Raw genomic sequence first — 20,644 nt, 5'->3', positions numbered from 1 at the left:
ACTTCCTGTGTTGGTCCAGATCCTCTAAGAAGCAGACAGCAAGACAAGATGAGACATGCAAGGCTTCACGTGGGGAAACACCTGCGGGACAGAAAATGGAGAGGGAGCTGTGAGGGCTGGGAGAGCGAGCGCCCAGACTGTGATGAAAATCTGACTCTGAAGGAAGGAGGAAGGGAGGAAGGGTTGGGTGGAAATGTGTTAGACTGACGGGTCTTGGGTTGGGGAATCCCTGAGCCAGAGTCAGCCACCAACAAAGGTTCCCGAGGAGGAGCTGGCTTTAGAATTCCTGCTGCTGTCCCTATTGGCTGGGAAGTGTGGCCTCGGCAGGAGGTGATGGATTTCGCAGCCCAACAGCACAAAGCTCCTTGGTTCCTTAAACTTGTTGTAGCGGGAGATCAGTGAGGTACTTTCCAAATGTCAGTTACTGATTCGTGTACCCACCTCCACCGCTCGGCAATGTCAATGCTCTGCTGTTAAAGAAAAAAATTATTTTGACACTTGTTAAACCCTAAAGAAGACTTTATTCAAGATTATTGCAGTAGAGGAGAGAGATGGGCCTCTGCTCTGAATAAGGCAAAGACAGCTGGGGATTTACAGCTAACAAACAGAGGGAGGGGTCAGTGGATGGAACATTCCTAAGAGGGGACCTCAGGGGTGGGAGATTCTTACTAAACTGACCTAACAGGATGCTTGCTGGACGCAGGTCAAGGACTTACACATCAAAGGTGGGGAGTAGAGAACTTGATCAGATATCAGAGAGAGGGACTTCTATCGACTGACAGCAGGATTCTTGCTAAAACTGGGCTTGGAGACCAAAGACAGGACAGGGGCTACGCTGAGGGCCTAGTGGAGAACAGGGCTTCGAGGATCCTGAGTGAAGTTTGGTCAGGGAGAGAGTTCTTGTCACCTCCTGGTATTTATCTGATATGTTTCTTTCACTTGACTTTAAATTTTAGCTTCATACTAGTTGAGGAACTAGTTATATATTTTTTCTATACATTAAAATAAGTGCATAATTACTCAAATTTTAGAATCGTTTGTGTACCATCTAAAATTGTCTCGCATGTCACTGGCAATATACGTACCATACTCTGGGGAATGTGGATTTTACAAAGAACACAGGAGTGCTGGTCGAAAGGCTGTATTGCAGTCCTGGCCGGGATGCAGGCTGCCAGCTCGAAGCTGATTACTTCCGGGCACCTCTTGAGGCTCGGAGAAGAGGCTAAAGACATTCTCAGGGAGAGTGGAGGTGGGAGCGAGGGTAAGGCCAGGGGCTCCTGGCCTCAAAGCTTCCCCACCCTGCTGCCCAGATGTGGATCTGGACCTCCAGCGGAGCGTGCACGCTGTGCTCCGAGAGCTCAGCGCCCAGGCCCCTGCCCTGCCGAGCAACCAAGGTAAGAGCCAGCAGCCATCGTCTGCTCTCTCTGCTTCCCCCACCCCAGCCCAGCCAACTCTGCCCACGTGTTCTCGGGAAAGCGCCCCAGCCTGGAGCTCACAGAATGAGGGGCTTCCAGCCAAGCCCCCGTCCTCCTGAAAATCCTGGGAGCCTGAAGGACCCAGAAGGCCTTCTCTGCCCCCTGGCTCAGCCTCCAGGGACTGTGGCACAGCCCATCGGGGGTCTGCCGCCCTCTTTCTTAACCGCCTTCTCCAACTTGCCTTGCAAATAAAAGTCCCCTGGCACTCCAGGCCCGCATGACTCCCAGGAACGGGGCTTGGGGTGCTGAGCTGTAAACGTCGCTGCTCCGGAAGCCACGTGCACACACCTGTCCCCGCTAGCGTCCCGCCTCCCTCCCTTCTGCCCTGGGAATTCACCGCCCACGGGGGCTGCAGATCAGAGAAGCCCCCCGATGGGCGCGGAGCCCAGCACCTGGCAGTGGGGGCGGGGGTCAGACCTGGGACTCCAGGGCTCAGGGCCCTGCTCAGAGGGGTCTCCTCTCAGAGGCCCCCCCCCCACCCCGTCCCGCCTGGCTGGGCTGGGCACCCCTTTCTCCTGACCCAGGCATGTGGAGATGGTCCCTGCACAAGAAGGTCGAGCGGGATCCTGGCAAGAGTCCGGCACTGGTCCGCATCCTGCTCAGAGAACTGGAGAAGGTGAGTCCTCGGACTTCGGGCGGGTGGGGGGGCAGACGGGCACGAGAGGAAGAGGGGCCATTCCCGCTGGGCACTCGGGCCCATCCGCCCCGTGTCCCCACACACTTTGGTCTTTTGATTTCTACCGTATTTCTCCCTCTCCAGTACTTTGCTATAAGCAATTTTATCTTTACGTTGACTCCCACTCTTTGACCTGAGTTAACGTCTTTCAAAAAGGATCTCTACAACACGACCGTAAATAGAAATCCCGTATCACTGGACAGAAATGGAAAGTACCTGTAAATGTAAATGCCTAACTACTAAAAATTTTCACAGTTGTCCTCATAATTACCCTCCACACCACCCCGTGCTCTAGGTTTGGGAAATGCTGCCCTCAAGGGAGCCTCCAAGCTGGCGCCTCGCCTGTCGCTTTGCTGCCGGCTCCTCCCCAGAGACAGTGCCGCCCCTCCCCCGCCCCAGGGAGTTCCCTGCTCCCCTCCCCCACGCCCTCACACCTGGGCTCCCGCACCTGTGCGCCCTCCCCCCCGCCCGGCTCTTCTACCAGGGCAGGCTGTGGCCCTTTTCCACTCCCCTCGGCCTGCTGGGGCACTGCCTTCCACCCCATCTCCCGCTAGGGTGTGGCGAGACCCCTGCGACCCCCAGCCCCGTCCATGTCCTGTGATCTCCTGTTTTCCAGGCAGAAAGTGAGGACGCCCGGCATGTCATCATTCCCTTGCTGCACACTCTAATGTACGTGCTCACTAAGGTGAGCGGGGACTGAGGGTGAAGGGGTCGGGGTGACCCACGGGTGACGGGGCTGGACACTCAGGAGACAAGCGGTCTCTGCCTGGCGAGCGAGCCTGGAGGAGCTCTAGGAGCACCTGCCCCTAACTGGCTTCTCCCCATAGCCCTGCCCTCGCCCTGATACACGAAGAGATGACATTGGGGAGGTAGTGGCGGTAAATCTGCAACCCCGACAGAGCAGAAGGGCTGCGAGGGGAGTTGACTTGCTGGCAGAACAGGATGGGGATGAGTTTCCATCTTGATAAGCCTGAATGTGGTGTGCGGGGGGGGGGGGGGGGGGGGGGAGATGTCCTAGAGATGCTGGGAGAAGAGGCTGAAGGTGTAGATTTGGGAGGGAAGTGTGAGCCCAGGTCTGGCTGCTCTCCCCCCCGCCCCCCAACACCCCGCCCCACCCAGGACCCTTCGAGACCTAGGGCTCTGGGCACCCTGACTCCTCCCTGTCACCCAGGCCACGGGCATCACAGAGGAGCTCCACCGGAGAACCTATGCCTTTTGCACGAGATTGCTGACCCTGCCCGCCCCCTACTGCACCATCGCCCTGGACTGCGCCATAAGGCTGAAAACGGAGACGGCCGTCCCAGGTAAGAGCCGCTCCAGCTCCACCCAAGGTCTTGCCTTCCTCTCCGGGATTCCAGGGAGCTCAAAAGCCCCAGCACCTTCTGGGAAAGTAGGGAATGGGGGTCAGAGACTCAGACGCTGGTTGGCTGAAGTGGTCTGCCCTGCAGGGACGCTGTACCAGAGGCTGGTCATTGCCGAGCAGAACCTGACGAGTGAGCTGTACCCCTACCGGGAGAGGTGAGTGGCCCCAGCCAGGGTGCTGCCCGCAGGACAGGTGAGGAGGCCGGATGCGGAGCAGCCCCTCCCACCCATGGCATTGGTCCAGCAGCGGGACGTCCTCAGGGTGATGGGGCGTGTCCTTCCCTGGAGATCCCTGAAAGCAGTTAGGACTTTCTTCCTGGGCTGGATTCAGAGCTCGCCCGCTCACATGCAGAACGTGGACACGAGCACTGGGCCATTCTGCAGGTCCATGGTTCCACCTCCGTTCTGCCCTTGGCCATGGCGTTGCATCAAGCAGCCAGAGGCACCTCTAGAATATCAATAATTCAGGCCACAGTCACACCATGAGATCCGGGGTCTTTCATCTGTGCGTGTGTAAGACTGAGGACACGTCCACTGCTCGTGCTGGGGAGAGAGGCTGATGGAGTCGGGGGTGGAGCGGGGGGTGCGTAGCCTCCTCCCCTGCAGGTACCTCTGCTCGCCTGGTACTGAAAGGTGTAGCTTGGGGCTCTGTGTTCGTGGAGGGTGCAGGGAGGGGAAGGGATCCAGAGGACTTGGCATTGGAGAGGTTGAAATGACAGTTGAGTACGGAAGAGAGGGTGGGCGAGGTTGGTTTTCTGGTGTGCTGAGGGTGATGAGAGAAGAAGGGGCTCACTTAGGCTTCAGAGCTCGTTTCAGCAGGCAGGATTTAGGGTCCCTCCTAGAGGGCTACGGGGTCAACGGGCCACGACGCTGAGGGAGGGAGCGGCATTTCAGCTGGAACTTACCTGACACAAGAGGGACCCAGAGGGACCAGCTGCCCCCCTGGAAGCGCTGTCCCTGCTCTTCTTTGCTGCAGTCCCCACCACTCCCTAGTGTTGTCCCCCAATAGAACTTTGAATTTGAGGCTCCCGTTTTTGGAGGAAGTGAATAACTTGCGGGGGTGGGGCTGGCGGGCGCTGCAAGGCTCTGAGGGTGCCCCTCCAGTGGCCCTTCTCCCCATGGTCCTCCTCATCAGCTCCCGGTCCCCCCACCTTTGCCCTCAGAGTGTTCCTCTTCGTGGATCCTGAGCTGGTGTCTCCCTCCGTGTGCAGCGCCCTGCTGCTGGAGATCGAGGCGGCCCAGGGGCAGCAGACACCAGAGGCCTGCATGCGCCACGTGGTCTCCCACGCCCTGCAGGCGGCGCTGGGGGAGGCCTGCGAGGCAGGCGTACTGCAAAGGAAGCTGCAGGTGAGGTCATTGCCCTGCCCCCCCTGCCACCCCCCACCCCCCGTACCAGTCCTCACTCCCCTCGGCTTCCCCCTTCTCCGGTTTCCATATCACCTTTTTCCCCAAACCAAAAATAAAGACACATTCACTAAGGAAAATTTGAAAAACAATGCAGAAGAGCCAAGAAAGAAAATAAAAATCACTCACACCCCTCTACCCACACACATTAGCTATTAACGTTTGGTATGTTTCCTGAATAATAACAACAGTGATCATCATAAGAGCCCCCGTCTATTGAACGTCTGCTGTGTTCCAGGCACCGTGTTAAACACTTTACAGGTATCACCTTAAAAAATTCTCACCACAACATTGTGAAATGGATGTACTTATCAAAACAAAGGCACAGAGAAGCCGATAACCTACCTGCGGTGACACAGATGGGAAGTGGCTGTGCCTGGATTTGAACCCAGGTCTATCTGACTTCAAGCCTATGTTCACTCGCCTTGCAGCCCCATCCGCAGCCCCACTCCTTTTTAACAATTGAGCTATCAGACTCTGTATACAGTTTACATACTGCCTCTCTATGTGCATATATATAATATCTGTTATTCCTTGCCACTGGAAATAGGCCGTATGGAAATATTTTCCTTGGAAAACATGTGCTTCTGCTGGTGCAGAGAATTCTCTCTCGTGAATGTGCTGCTATTTCTTTTAACTATCCCCTGCTCCTGTTGCGGGCATTTAGTTTGCTTCCAACACTTGCCCGCTTATTTCCTCGCTTTTCTTTCTGACCCAGCCTCACCCCTGTCCACAGCCAAGACTGCGGCAGGTTGCGGATTCTCTGGCCGCGGTGGCCCCAGGTGCTGGATTTCCTGGGTCGGGGAGGATGCCAGGGTGGCCAGTCGGAGTCTGCACAGTAGGAGGAAAGGCGCCTGCCCTGCGGGAAGCGGGGTTGGAGGATCGCTCAGGGCTGTGGTGCCGTAGGAGGGGCCGGCTCCAGAACGGGGGCGTGCCCTCGAGGGGTCCACGATCCCCTGCCTGTCCTGCCCCAGGAAGTGGGTGTCTGTCCTTCCTCCAGCCCAAGTCTCAGACCCCGCTTTGCCCATCAAAATGCACTGGAGCCATTGCCCTTCCTGCTCTTGTTTCCATCTGGAACTCTCCACACCCTGAGCCCTAGGTCTTGGATCCTTCCTTTGATGGGTGTCTTTTATGTACGGCTGGGTTCCTCCTTAAACCGTGTTGGTCGTTTTCTGTCATTCCTTTTCTCTAAAAGGACCATCCACACCATTCCTTTGTGGTTGCCCACCTGCTTGGACCCACTGAGGGTTCTTGACTCCCTTCCCCCATGCCACCATCCAGGACATCCCTCCTTCCATAACAGCCCCCTGGGGGGCTCACAATACACAGATGCGTGATGGAGGAATGCCCCCCCCCACCCCGGACTCATACCTAAGCCCCAGGCTGCTTTTAGCACAAGCACCTATGGCCCCTAATATGTCTCATGTGTCTGTCCTAATGTGGGCTACTGTCCCCTCTCCCCGCACTTGGCCGTGGCTCTCGGGAAGGGGGGAGGGTAGTTGCCTTCCTGACCAGAGTTTATCAGCTGACTCGGCAGCCCCTGTGTGGCCACCTGCGGCTCTGGAGATTGTTTCTGGCTCACCAAACAGCCCATGGTCAAGGCGCCATTTTGACACAACAGTGTCAAACACGTAAGTGTTGCAGGAAGGGGGACCGCTTCCAGGGCCCGAGAGTGGGCTCTTGTCTAACACTTGGAAATGAATTGTCCGAGGAGACACACATGCTGACAGAGCAAGAGACTTTATTGGGAAGGGGTGCCCGGGCGGAGAGCAGCAGGGTAAGGGAACCCAGGAGAACTGCTCTGCCACGTGGCTTGCAGTCTCGGGTTTTGTGGTGATGGGGTTAGTTTCCGGGTTGTCTCTGGCCAATCATCTTGCTTGGTCCATAGTCTGACTCAGGGTCCTTCCTGTTGGTGTATCTCTCAGCCAAGGTGGATTCCAGTGCGAAGGATTCTGGGAGGTTGGTCGTCTCCTCCCTCTTTTGGCCCCTCCTGAATTCTCGGGACCTCCTGTTGTGAGACAGCTCAGGCAAGCAGTGATCAGCGTGCCTGGCCAAAGTGGGTGGGTTTGGTCAACAGTTCCCTAACATTTTAAGCGCATTGATGTTTGTTTCTCAGTGATGCAGGCATTGGAGGATCCCCAGCCTCACTCCATCCCCGAGTTGGATGTGGCTGGAGTTCAGGGGTTGGCTTGGGAGTGAGGCTGGGCTGGGTTTGAGGGCATCAGGAATGGGGTAGGATTGGGGGGTGCTGGGTCAAGAATGGGGTGGGGTTCAGGGCTGAAATTAATGGGTCTGATGCGTGCACTATTTCGCTATAGAAAAAAGAAATGCTGAAAGTGAAAGCTGTATTTTTTTAAGCATAGTCAAAATCTTATGCCCCCTCCGCCACCTCACTTTATCCGGAGCTCACGGCTCTGAGTCTCCATTGTTGTGAAAAGAGAATTGGTGGGGGAGGGACCAAAGAAGAGCCAGGAGAGACCCAGGGAATGCGTCACTCATCTGAAGTTAGAGACCCTCGGAAGCTTGGAGTTAAGGGGTCCTCAGTGGTCCCCTGGCAGCCCCCCTCCCCTTTTGGGTGCTGGGGCTCCTAGACCTCAGCCCGGCCTGGGGCTCCCCGCCTCCTGAGACCCCAGCCTCCTTATCTGGAATTCTGCTTTAGGGATGCCGTTCCCAGTCATACCTGCTGGCTCGAGGACCGGTGGGGCCTGGGAGAGGTGGCCCAGCCAACCACGGTCTGGTGGGTAGGCCTTATCTGGCCACCAGCCCACATCCTGTCTGTTGAGGGCCTGGTCCGAGGCCCAGGTAGGAGGCGGGGGGCGTAGATTGGTCTCCCCACGTGTCCACAGGATCTGACAAGGTCTCGAGACTGGGAGGTCCGCCTGGGACAACCCGGCTCTCGGACACTGCTCTGTGTTCTGGATGCTAGAGATGATGTCCAGGTGGGGCTGCCCCGTGGCAGGTACCCACATGGCTCGACCCTTCACTCCCTTTAGGCTTTTAGTCAAAAGTCACCTTTCAGTGAGGCTCCTCTGGTCACTATCTAAAACTTCAGCCCCTCCCCCAAATTGCACATCCTCCCTCCCTGCTTTATGTTCTTTTCATCACTTTACTGTTATTCATCATACTATAAATTTCACTTACCTTGTTTATTATTACACACACACACACACACACACAAAGAGATACACTATAATATAAGCTGCATGCAGACAGGAATTTTTGTCTGTTTTGTTTCCTGCTGTACCCCAGCACTTAGAACAGTGCCTGGCACCTAGTGGGTACTTGATAACTATTTAATTAATTCACTTATAATCAATTTATAAAATGAAGCAACAAGACGAGATGGTCCCTGTGGCCCCTTCCAACTCTGATTCCTTGTCCCTCTCATTGCTCGTGTTCATTCAGCTGGTCATTCAGCAGATATTTATTGGAGCCCTAGCTAGTCAGAATGACCCACTCTCCCTTAGCCCAGGAAGTTAAGACCCTGCTCAGCAGACCCCTAGCACAAAAAAGAGATCAGAGCAAGCCCTGCTGTCCCTGCCCGTGTCACTCGTTTGGGCCCCGCATCCTCAGTCATGAGCTGGGATTAGCTGGTGGTGAGTGGGGGTGAGGGAACACAGCCAGAGAAGAGTGATCCAGGGGAGTTCTCACGGTGTCAGAGAGGTACCCATGGAGACGGGAGCCTTCGGTGCTGGAGAGCATGGTGAAACTCAGAGAGTGAGAAGCTCTTCAAAGCCTGTTTGCGTTAAGGAGAAAGGCTCAGCTTGGTGCTTTAACCTTAACCTCTTGAACGCTTGCTAATCTGCCTTTTTTTTAAAAAAAGCAAGCTTCCAGCTCTAAAGCCTTGGCAGGCCATAGTACCTGACTAGAATTTAATAATAGAGTTTTGTGATCATTATATTCATCTTAGTTATTTTCTGTTTATGACAAGTGACACTAGCCGTTTTACTTAGAGCAGCAGTGTAAAATTTGCTTTTGGGATAATTTTGAACCAAAAAAGTGCAATGATTTAAAGAAAAATAATGATTTATAGGTGGTATGTCAAGGCAGTATAGGAGAGACATACGTTTAGGAAATATTCAACAAATATTTATTGAGCACTTACTATGTGCCAGCAGATGTTCTAGGTGTTGGGGATGCAGCTGTAAATGAAACAGACAAAACTGCTGCCTTCCTGGAGTTCACATCCGAGTGATGGCAGAACAGTGATCCAGATACTTAGTGACATTCCAAGGAGGGTGGGCGCCAGAGGCCATCCCTGGCCCCCTGGGTTCCCGACATTGCCGGGCACCAGCTGTCCCCCCACACCACGGTGTGAGGGGCCGAGGGGACCCCCAGCTGCAGGCGGCATCGGGCAACAGCTATGGCAGGGCAGGAGCGGAGCCCTGGACGTGGGAAGGCCTTCATGGGGAAGCTCCTGCCAGAGTCCCGGGCAGAGGGGAGGTGCCACTGGGCTGTCCGTGCACCTGCAGGCTTGGCGTTGGAGCAGGGGTGGGTGGGTGCAGAGCCGGCACTCAAGATCTGATGCTCCTCCCTGGCAGACCAGCTCCCGCCGCGCCCTGGAGCGCTATTTCCACGCCGTGGTGGCAGCCGTGGAGCAGATGGCCAGCGAGCCCAGCCCGAGCCGGGAGGGCCACCTGGAGAGGCTGGAGGAGATTTACTGCTCGCTGCTGGGGCCGGCGGAGGCCGCCAGGGGGCGCTGCGTCGGTAAGCGGCAGGCGCGGTGAGCTGCGGTCCGGGTACCCTGCAGGGGGCGCCAGAGACCGGCGCTGTACCCGCTCCGAGTCTGCGCGCGTGGCTGAAGCTGGGTGGGACACACAGCGGCTCCCAAGAGCTTGAAGGTCCCGGGCTAATTAGAAGGTGGGTAATTAGGGTCATGATAACAGCTGACACCTACTGGGCACCTACTATACCCCAGTTGCTGTTCTCAGCAGTTTACATATATTAAATCAATTAATCCTCACAGTAGACTACTTACGAGGTAGAAAGCACTAACCCCATTTTGCAGGTGAGAAAGCAGAGTTAGAAAGAGGCTATAAATCTTGCCCAAGATCACCCAGTTAGTAAGTAGCAGAGCTGAGATTCAAACCCAGGCTGTCTAGTTCTTAACCACTATACTATAGTAACCAAGGGATCCAGTGGTCCACAGATCCTCTAAACAGCATCCAAAATAGCATCTGAGTCCACATCACTTCCATCTGGTCTCACAGATTTTTATTCCAACGCTTCCTTTCTGCTTGCATTTTTATAAGACAATGCCATACACTGATGGGAAGCAAGCCCGTGTGTGTTGCAGAAACTCCAGAGAGCCCAGAGAAGTGTCTGGAACATATATTTTCTGGCTATTGGAGGACGGTTCTGATTTGTGTCCTGTTTCATGGCCGCTCAGAGCACCCATGGAGTTCGTCAGCCTGCACGCCCCGAACACACGGTGCACCCATAGGTACACAGCACTTGCCTGAGGACTGGAAACCATGGGCAGAGGCCAGTGTGCCAGCCCTCCCTGGGCTTGACCTCGGCAGCCCCAGGTGGGGTGGAGACTGCAGAAGTCAGGGTGAGGCAGGCAGGTTGGGCACCTACTTAAAACTTCCTCCTTGTTAACCTCCTCTTATTTTGCTTTAATATTCTACACTGCCTCTGATTGCCACATGGAAATGTCTATTCATGAAGCCTCTCCCCTCCCAAAGCTGGGCCAAACCCTGGGGCAAATCTGGCTTTGCTCTCCTTGGGTATCACTTGCTAACTCAGCAGTAAATCTGCGTGGGCAGGACAAGACCAGTCTGGGCTGCCCCCACCATCCCAGACATCCAGGCACCTGCCTCCCGCCCAGACTTGCCCTGCGCACCTTAATGGCCAGCCAGCACCCGCGTTGAGCCCCTGCTGCTGGGAGGCAGCATGGGACAGTGGTTATGGGCACCGTGTCATGGGTAAAAGCATGGACTCTGTAGCCGGGCTGCCTGGGCTCAGATTCTGGCTCTGCCACTTACTGTGTGACCTCAGGCCAGTTACTTAACCTCTCTGTGCCCCTGACTCCTCCTCTATAGTGAAGATAATATTACCTGTGCCCCAGGGTCGCTGGTAGGACCTGGTGAGATGATAGCACTGTGGGCGTGGTGAGAACAGTAGTAAGTGTTCTGTGACCGTGGGTTGCTCTCCCCTAAGGAAGCTGGCAGCCTTGTTCAGGAGGGAGCTGTGCTATGTGGAAGTTAAATCCTAAGGCTACATGTTAGGTGTGCCCAGTGGGCAGCCAATAAGGTCTGGAGAGGGGATGACTCCCGGGCTGGAGTGTCAGGAAGGCTTCTGGAAGGAGGACAGGGGGGGTTGGCTGGCCCTGGTCTCTCCCCTGGATGCAGGCTTCCTGCTGCCCTTCGTACTTGGCCGTGACTATTTTCAGCACCAGGAGCAAATGTTAATTGAGCATCTACTGTGTGCAGGCTCCTGGAGGAGGCCCTGAGAAATATGGAGGCCTTTCCCCTGGTCTGCATGTGGCCAGGATGTCTCTGAACAGTGGGAAAGGCAGCATGGCTGCAGCAGGGCTGGAGGAGGGAAAAAAGGTTGGGAATGATGCAGTGAGCTGGCTTCTGAAGGGTCCTAAAGGCCCAGCTAGGAAGTTTGCAGGAAACTGGGAGCCGCTAGCCATTCCTGGGCAGGTGTTAGGCCCTGGATGAGCTGATGGTGGCAGAGAGGCAGAGGAACTCGACAGGGCCAGATACGGGAGGGCGAGGGTCTCTGCCACCCACCCCCGTAGGCCCCACACAGGAGCTGGGGGTGGGGCGAGGGCAGAGGAGAATCCCACAGTCCTCTCCTCCGTGGCGGCCACAGCCTGCGCCTTCCTTCAGGTGACCGCCCCCAGGCCCAGCTGCCAAGCATCCCTCTGCCCAGCCCCCATATCACCTTCCACCTGTGGACCGATGAGGAGCAGCTCTGTAAGTGCGGTGCCTTTGACCCCCGCGGGGGGAGGGGGCTGGAAGTAGTGGTGCGTGCGTGTGTGCGTGCGTGTGTGTGTGTGTGTGTGTGTGTATGTCGGTGTGTGTGCAGGTGTCTTTGTGTGTCTGTGTATGTGTCTTTATGTTTGCATCTGTGTGTGCACTGTGTCTGTCTATCTCTATGTATATTTATTGTGTATCTGTGTGTATGTCTGCGTCTGTGTCTCTGTGTGTGCCTGTGTCTATCTTTGTGCGTCTGTGTGTCTGTCTTGTGTCTTTGTGTCTGCCTGTGTCTCTGTGTGTGCCTGCCTATGTGTATCTTTGTGCGTCTGTGTGTGTGTGTTGTGTCTTTGTGTCTGCCTGTGTCTCTGTGTGTGCCTGTGTCTATCTTTGTGTGTCTGTGTTGTGTCTTTGTGTGTCTGTGTATGTGTCTTTATGTTTGCGTCTGTGTGTGCACTGTGTGTGTCTATCTCTATGTATATTTATTGTGTTTCTGTGTGTATGTCTGCGTCTGAGTCTCTGTGTGTGCCTGTGTCTACCTTTGTGCGTCTGTGTGTGTGTGTTGTGTCTTTGTGTCTGCCTGTGTCTCTGTGTGTGCCTGTGTCTATCTTTGTGCGTCTGTGTGTCTGTGTTGTGTCTTTGTGTCTGCCTGTGTCTCTGTGTGTGCCTGTGTGTATCTTTGTGCGTCTGTGTGTCTGTGTTGTGTCTTTGTGTCTGCCTGTGTCTCTGTGTGTGCCTGTGTGTATCTTTGTGCGTCTGTGTGTGTCTGTGTTGTGTCTTTGTGTCTGCCTGTGTATCTGTGTGTATGTCTGCATCTGTGTCTCTGTGTGTGTCTGTGTGTGTCTGTGTTGTGTCTGTGTGTGTCTGTGTTGTGTCTTTGTGTGTCTGTGTGTGTCTGTGTTGTGTCTTTGTGTGTCTGTGTGTGTCTGTGTGTATCTGTGTTGTGTCTTTATCTTTGTGTGTCTGTGTTGTGTCTTTGTGTGTCTGTGTGTCTGTGTTGTGTCTTTGTGTGTCTGTGTTGTGTCTTTGTGTGTCTGTGTGTGTCTGTGTTGTGTCTTTGTGTGTCTGTGTGTGCCTGTGTGTATCTTTGTGCGTCTGTGTGTCTGTCTTGTGTCTTTGTGTCTGCCTGTGTCTCTGTGTGTATGTCTGCATCTGTGTCTCTGTGTGTGTCTGTGTGTGTCTGTGTTGTGTCTGTGTGTGTCTGTGTTGTGTCTTTGTGTGTCTGTGTGTGTCTGTGTTGTGTCTTTGTGTGTCTGTGTGTGTCTGTGTGTATCTGTGTTGTGTCTTTATCTTTGTGTGTCTGTGTTGTGTCTTTGTGTGTCTGTGTGTCTGTGTTGTGTCTTTGTGTGTCTGTGTTGTGTCTTTGTGTGTCTGTGTGTGTCTGTGTTGTGTCTTTGTGTGTCTGTGTGTGCCTGTGTGTATCTTTGTGCGTCTGTGTGTCTGTCTTGTGTCTTTGTGTCTGCCTGTGTCTCTGTGTGTGCCTGTGTCTATCTTTGTGTGTCTGTGTTGTGTCTTTGTGTGTCTGTGTATGTGTCTTTATGTTTGCGTCTGTGTGTGCACTGTGTGTGTCTATCTCTATGTATATTTATTGTGTTTCTGTGTGTATGTCTGCGTCTGAGTCTCTGTGTGTGCCTGTGTCTACCTTTGTGCGTCTGTGTGTGTGTGTTGTGTCTTTGTGTCTGCCTGTGTATCTGTGTGTGCCTGTGTGTATCTTTGTACGTCTGTGTGTCTGTGTTGTGTCTTTGTGTCTGCCTGTGTCTCTGTGTGTGCCTGTGTGTATCTTTGTGCGTCTGTGTGTGTCTGTGTTGTGTCTTTGTGTCTGCCTGTGTATCTGTGTGTATGTCTGCATCTGTGTCTCTGTGTGTGTCTGTGTGTGTCTGTGTTGTGTCTTTGTGTGTCTGTGTGTATCTGTGTTGTGTCTTTGTGTATCTTTGTGTGTCTGTGTTGTGTCTTTGTGTGTCTGTGTGTGTCTGTGTTGTGTCTTTGTGTGTCTGTGTGTGTCTGTGTTGTGTCTTTGTGCGTCTGTGTGTCTGTGTTGTGTCTTTGTGTGTCTGTGTGTGTCTGTGTTGTGTCTTTGTGTGTCTGTGTGTGTCTGTGTTGTGTCTTTGTGTGTCTGTGTGTCTGTGTTGTGGCTTTGTGCGTCTGTGTGTCTGTGTTGTGGCTTTGTGTCCGCCTGTGTATCTGTGTGTGCTCCTTGTTCCCTGAGTTGTTTGCAGCATCTAAAAAGAGGATACATTTTCTCTATGTCAGAACACTCCGTGCATTAGCCACTGGCCACATGTGTCTAGAAAGTGTCACATGCCACGATGATGCCAACAGACAATACATGTCCCCAAGAAGGAGGCAGGCACAAAAAAGTTATGGTTTCCGGAGCAGGAGGGGGCCTTCTAGAGAGGCCCACTTGCCCACACTCCCCCTCCACCCTGATGTCTGTCCCCCAGTCCCCCTGGCTCTTCTCAAGGGAGGGGGGAAGATAGAGCGGCAGGTTGTGGTGGGAAGTGCCAGACTGGTGAACCGGGTTCAAGGCCTACACGTCCTTTCACGTGCTGGGTCACCCTAGACGGACTCAGTTCCCTGGGGGCCTCAGTTTCCTCATGAGCAATAAAATGAAGGTCGATCAGAAAAGCCAGGAGCTGATGCTCTGTTATCTGTGTCCCGGGGGAAACTGGGGGGGAGCTGGAGAATGGAGGTTGCTAAGGAGCAAATGTGGAGAACAGGGCTCCAGAGTCAGGAGGCACTGCTTTAAGCTGATTTCTTTGCTACAGGACTTCTCAGAGCCTTTAAGATGTTTACTTGTGGCAGGAGTGTGTGGGGTTCTCAGTCTCTGTTGGCCACAGAACCTCTGTTCCTTCACGGAGCATCTCATGGGGCTTCTGTTCAGCTAACGGTGTGTGGGAAACACGGAACCACCGGCCTTGCCAGGGTGGGGCCCTGCCAGCCTCGCGTCCCCTCTCCGCCCTGACGGTCCCCTTTGTCTCCGCATCCCAGGGGAGGAACTGGTGCTCTTCCTGCGCCTGCGATCCCAGCTCCGCCTCAGTGCAGACTTGGAAGCCTTGGATCTGCAGGGATTCCTGCCAGACCAGGAGTTGGCCCGGGCGTCCGTGCTGTCCACCGACAGCGGCATCGAGCGGGACCTTCCTTGGGGGGCCGACGAGCCGCCCACACCCGGCAGCCCCGAGGTGGAGCGAGCCGTGCTGCGGCGCAAAGGGGGCATCAAGAAGCGGGTGTGGCCCCCGGACATCCTGATGCCCGGCAGCTGGGATGGGCCCCCGGGGCTGCACCGGAGGATTGGCAGGCCCAGCGGGGACGGGGAGCTGCTGCCTGGGGTCTCCCGGCTGCACACGGCACGCGTACTGGTGCTGGGGGACGACCGGATGCTGGGGCGCCTGGCCCGGGCCTACCACAGCCTCAGGTAGGGCCCCGAGGGGCACAGGTGGGCCCAGCCTGTGCTGGTGAAGGATGGAAGGGTGGGGGGGGGCTCAGGAGACCGAGGCCAGGGTGGGAGGGCAGAGGATGGTGCACAGTGCTCCCCCTGCCCTCGCACCCAGCTTCCTGCTTTACTGCACCCATTCTACAGATGAGAAAACAGAGGTTCAGAGAGAGTAGGTCAATTGCCCAGAGTCAAGAGATAATAAATAACAGAGCCAGGATGTGGAACCAAGTCTGTCTGAAGCCAAAACACCTGCCCTCATGCCTGTGCTCTGCTCCCCCTTGCCAGGAAACGAGAGACCCAGAAGTTCTGCCTCACCCCCAGACTCAGCCTGCAGCTCTACTACATCCCTGTGCTGGCACCTGAGGTGGCTGGATGGGGGGGGGGGCGGGGGACATGGGGGAAGAGATGGAAGGTGTCAGGAGCAGGAACTGGGGTCATTCTTCCTTAGGATGTGGTGCTGGGAGAGACCTGGAGGCCTTCTGTCCCAGAAGCCACAGATGTGGGCCCTGGGGGCTGCATGTGGCCAGAGAGAGATGCTCTCTCACTGGGAGCATCGTTTTGCTTTTCTAATGGAATTAATGGCAAGCTTCTCAAACGGGGCTCACACACACACACACACACACACACACACACACACACACACTCACCCACATACACACCACCCTTCCTGGGGGGCCAGGAATGAAGCCGCACTGGCAATTTTTCATTTCTGTTGCCCACTCTGCTTCTGATTGGAGAGCATTAAATTCAAGGCAATACTTGTCTCTCCCCTTTTAAGGCTGATGATCATTTTTCAGTGTCCCTGGCAGGCGTCCTCAGGGAAGGGGATTCCAGCTTCATCTCAGGTGTAAAACAAGTCTTCACATGGTGCAGAAATCGACGCCCCAAGAGGTTGAGTGATTTGGCCACATTCCCAAAGCTAGTTTGCCTGGGACTGGTACCTGGGGACCCTCCGGGTAGGAAGAGAGTGCCAGAGAGGGCCTGACAGGTCTGCCCTGTCCCCTTGTCCCTTTGTCCCCAGAAGCCCACAGCATCCAGGCGTTCAGAGCTCGGAGAGTTGGCTGCGTTCCTGGGCCGCGCAGACCCGTGGTACGAGAGTGTCGTCAACACCCTGTGCCCCGCCATCCGCAAGCTGGCAGAGATGGTAGGGCAGCGAGGGTAGGAGGGCAGGAGGGAGGGGGTAGGGGGTGTTTTCTTGGCCCTTGACCTCAGGAGTCAGCCCAGGGAGCCCCATGAGGGGTGAGGCAGGAAGGGCTACAGAAGAGGAGCCCTAACCAGCTAGTGGCTGGAATTCACTTGGAGCGCATACCAGGCACCTACGGGAACGCTATGGAGAAGATAAAGTAAAACATTCTTAAGTGTGTAGGCCGATTATATGCCTTCTCTTGTGAGTTTCTTGTGCTATTTTCTCTCCAACTGCAACAGTTCATGCTTCCTGAGCACTGCCACATGCCAGGCACTGTTCTAAGCACTTATATGCAGCAGCCCTACCAACCAGGTACTCTTGTCTGTCTACAGGCGCTATTGCCACTGCATCCCCATTTTACAGACCAAGCAGCTGAGGCACAAAGAGATTAGGTCACTTGCCCAAAGTAACAGAAGGATTCCCGCTTGGAATCAGACAGCTTGATTCCAGAGCATGTTCTCTTGACCACAAGCCATAGTGCCAATCCCCTACCCCAGGCAGCAGTGGGGGGCAAGGAGAGCTCATCTTTTACTGATTTGAAAGGCCTTCCCTTTCTGCTGTCATATGTGCTGCAGACATTTCCCCCCACTTTTTTACTCACCTATCAATTTTGTCAGAGTGTTTTCTTTGACTTACAGAATTTCAATATTTTTACCCTTTATGGTTTTTGCCTTTGGAGCCATGCTTTGAAAGGCCTTCTCCACTCCAAGATTAAGTAAATATTTACTGATAATTTCTCTAACAATCTTATGGTCTCAATTTTTACATTTAAATAACCTCTCTGCCGTTAATTTTAGTATGTAATTTTATTTTTTCCAAGTGTTTAGCCAGTTGTCCTAAAGCTATTTATTGCGTAAACCATCTTGCCCCATGGATTTGAAATGCCACTTTTATCATTTACTAAATTGTCACACATGCTTGAGTTGATTTCTGGATACCTATTCTTTCTGATTCATCTATTCATTTTTGTATAAATTAGCACTTTTTAATGTTAATATCTGGCACGGTACATCTACCCCATTACTCGTTCAAAACTTTCCAGACTTAGAAAGTCTTGTTTCTTTATCTTTCCAGATAAATTTTAGAATCCCTTTGTCAAGTTTTATTTTTAATTCCCTTGGGATCTCGATTGAAATTTGGAGAATTAACATCTTCAGCACATTATGTTACACTCTCTGGGGGTGAGGTATAACTCTTCACTTATTAAAGTCTTCTTGTATCTCCCTCAGGAGAGTTGTACAGTTTTCATCATATAGATTTTACCCATTTCCTGCTAAATTTATTCCTTATGTTTGATAGTTTTTTCTTATAGTTGTGGATTTTTCTCCCATTATATTTGGGTAGTAGTTACTGCTAGTATAAAAGGAAGTTATTGATTTTTACATAATTACTTTCTAACTGGCCACATTTTGCTTCATTGCCTGATTGATTAGGGCATCTTCTTATATTCTAATAAAGATATTGGAGGTAGGCATCTTTTCTGAATTATTACTTATCTGAAAATGTCTTTGCCTATATATGAAAGACTGTTTAGCTGGGTATTAAAATACCTTTTCCTCGAAACCTGGAAGATACAGGAGAAACATCTGATGCAGGGTCTCATTTATACTCTTTTGTTGGTAGCTTTTTTCCCTGCCAAGACACATGTAGGATTTTTATTTTCCCCTGCTCTCTTTCCCCTTATAATTAACAATTTATGTGGCCCTTACACTTACTCCAAAAGCAGTTCCACATGAAGAAATAGTGTGAACAATGGCAGCACTATTAGAATAAGTTCATAGTTCCTCAGTGTGAGCTTTTTGAAAGGAACAAGATTTCAATAGACCCGATGTGAAAGTTAGAAGAGATATTATAAGATTGGATATGGGTGAAATACTCTGAGCTTCTTTCCAACTCTGATACTATCAGACATTATATAGACGTTCTGTTTACCTGAAAAACCCATTATGCTTTATAATCATATGGGGTTGGGGAAGGCCTGTAGGACATGGCGCTAGTCATTTCCCAATAGCATGTAAACATTAGCTCATGTGTTAATATATTCAGATGCCACAAGAACTCAAAGAGACATCAGATCATCTGGTTCCAGCTCTCATGCCCAAGGTTACCTGGCTAGTGAGTAGCTAATGCAAACTAGAACCCACTCCAGTCCCTCTCATCATTACTTACATTCTCAAGCATCTTGTCTACCCCAAGCACCCAGCACAGCGCCTTATACACAGAGCTGCCCAATATGTCTGTGTGTGATTGAAATGAATCAGAGTCCCTGAGATGGGGATTTAGACAGGCATCTTTTGATTAGGAGCAGAAATTGGGTGGTGAGAAAGGCTTGGACTGTTGAAGGACCAGCTGGGTTAGTGTATCACAGAGGGCACATGGGGGCTTTGGAGTTTCTCTGTTAAGAAAGTGGTGGGAATTCCCTGGTAGTCCAGTGGTTAGGACTCGGCACTTTCAGTGCCGGAGCTCAGGTTCAATCCCTGGTCGGGGAACTAAGATCCTGCAAGCCATGCAGCATGGCCAAAAAAAAAAAAAAAAAAAAAGGAAGAAAGTGGCAGCTCCGACAGTAGGAAGAAGGAAGCTGGCTGAAGACAGTACCTCTCCCTCACTCACAGCCTCTCTCCCTGGACACATCCCAGACCGTAGACCCCTTCATCCTGGATGCCATCACGTACTATGTTCGCATGGGCACCCAACCCATCTATTTCCAGATCTACGCAGTCAAGGTAAGCTTCCCACCTGGGGCTCCAAGGAGACCATGGCAGCCTGCTGGACCCCAGGACCCCACAACCTAAATACCCTGGCTCCAGGGAAACAGGGGGCCAGGATGCAAGTCATAAACTCATCCAGACATTCTTGGTTGTTAACTTTCTCTTCTTACTCTCTGGATGAGTCAGATAATTATTAACTCCTAAGGCCTCAAGTTCAAGCAGAAGCAGGTCTTCTTCATGTGGAAGGTTCTCTCCCTTACCTCACATCCTCCCCTTCATCCTTGCCAACCCTCACACCCTACAGCAAAACTGCCCTCACCTCTGCTCCTCTCAGCCCGATTGGGTGCTTCCCTGGGTGCCCCTGTGATGCCCTGGGCACCCCTCTGACACCTCACTGCCACTTTGTCATGTACCTGCAGATGCCTGTCCCTCCCCACCAAGACTCTGAGTCCCCTGAGATAAGAGACTGTCCTTTGTTTATCTTTGAATCTCCTGCTATTAACACCATAAAGTGTGTGTGTGTGTGAGTGTGTGTGTGTGTGTGTGTGTGTGTGTGTGTAAACCAAAGAGTGGGTCAGTGTGGGACTGGCTGGGTGCAGTGGGTGTAAAGTTAGAGCCAATGTGAGGTGGTAAGAAGTTCATGGCTTTGCCTCCTGGTCCCTCCACCTGCTCACTGTGTGATCGCGGGTACCTCTACCTCTCTAACATTCATTTTCCCCATCTTTAAAATGGGAATAGGGACTTCCCTGGTGGTCCAGTGGTTAAGACTCCGCGCTCCCAATGCAGGGGGCCCAGGTTCGATCCCTGATCAGGGGACTAGATCCCACACACATGCTGCAACTAAGAGTTCGCAGGCCGCAACTAAGAGTCGCAGGCCGCAACTAAAGATCCCGCGTGCCACAACTAAGACCCAGCGCAGCCTAAATAAAGACAGAAAGAAATATTAAAAAAAAAAAAAGAAAGAAAGAAAAGGTGGGGCCGTCTCAATTGGCACAAGCCTTTCTCCTTTCTGGAAGGCACGTGCAATGTAGGAGGTGGGGCAACCATTTAAAATAGGAATAGTAATCTTCACCACAGGGTTTCTGTGAGAATTCAAATGAGTAGAAAAATAAATTAAAAGATAGGGGAAGATAAGGGCAAGGAAGTCGGCACAGGGAAGATTTGAGGGCACTTGGATTAAAACCCCGCATCCCGGGCTGCGGGGGTTAGGGGGGAGCTGCCTCTGCTGGGGGCGGCCTCCTCCAACCTCCCTCCTCCCCGCCTCCCTCCAGATCTTCTTCAGTGACCTGAGCCAAGACCCTGCAGAGGACATCTTCCTCACCGAGCTCAAAGTCAAGATCCAAGACTCCAAGTTCCCCAGAGGTGAGCATCTGTCTCCCCTTTCCCAAAGCTTACCCTGACTCAGCTCCTCAAGCCCCGCTTCCAGAAAGTCCTCCCACCTCTCCCCTAATGGTTCCCCCCAAGCCCCGTCCCA

At 53.0% G+C, this 20,644-nt stretch overlaps 1 protein-coding gene across 3 annotated transcripts in view; it reads left to right on the top strand.

The window, feature by feature from the left end:
* The window catches only part of PIK3R6 (phosphoinositide-3-kinase regulatory subunit 6), a 47,852-nt gene that overhangs the window by 19,548 nt on the left and 7,660 nt on the right, over window positions 1-20,644 (top strand). For 2 of the 3 annotated variants that reach the window (XM_059907021.1, XM_059907019.1), the window contains 13 exons: window positions 1,311-1,394; window positions 2,000-2,091; window positions 2,768-2,836; window positions 3,323-3,455; window positions 3,600-3,669; window positions 4,677-4,860; window positions 9,459-9,624; window positions 11,757-11,843; window positions 14,832-15,255; window positions 15,562-15,640; window positions 16,298-16,420; window positions 19,075-19,185; window positions 20,442-20,532. In XM_059907021.1, the coding sequence (XP_059763004.1) occupies window positions 1,311-1,394; window positions 2,000-2,091; window positions 2,768-2,836; window positions 3,323-3,455; window positions 3,600-3,669; window positions 4,677-4,860; window positions 9,459-9,624; window positions 11,757-11,843; window positions 14,832-15,255; window positions 15,562-15,640; window positions 16,298-16,420; window positions 19,075-19,185; window positions 20,442-20,532 (1,713 nt within the window). The remainder of the gene's footprint in view (window positions 1-1,310; window positions 1,395-1,999; window positions 2,092-2,767; window positions 2,837-3,322; window positions 3,456-3,599; window positions 3,670-4,676; window positions 4,861-9,458; window positions 9,625-11,756; window positions 11,844-14,831; window positions 15,256-15,561; window positions 15,641-16,297; window positions 16,421-19,074; window positions 19,186-20,441; window positions 20,533-20,644) is intronic. The other variant, XM_059907020.1, reaches the window with a different exon arrangement.

The sequence above is a fragment of the Balaenoptera ricei genome, chromosome 20 (assembly GCF_028023285.1).
Source record: "Balaenoptera ricei isolate mBalRic1 chromosome 20, mBalRic1.hap2, whole genome shotgun sequence".
Taxonomy (NCBI): domain Eukaryota; kingdom Metazoa; phylum Chordata; class Mammalia; order Artiodactyla; family Balaenopteridae; genus Balaenoptera; species Balaenoptera ricei.
The sequence above is the reverse complement of the archived record's forward strand: the minus strand, read 5'-3'. Positions and strand labels throughout refer to the sequence as shown.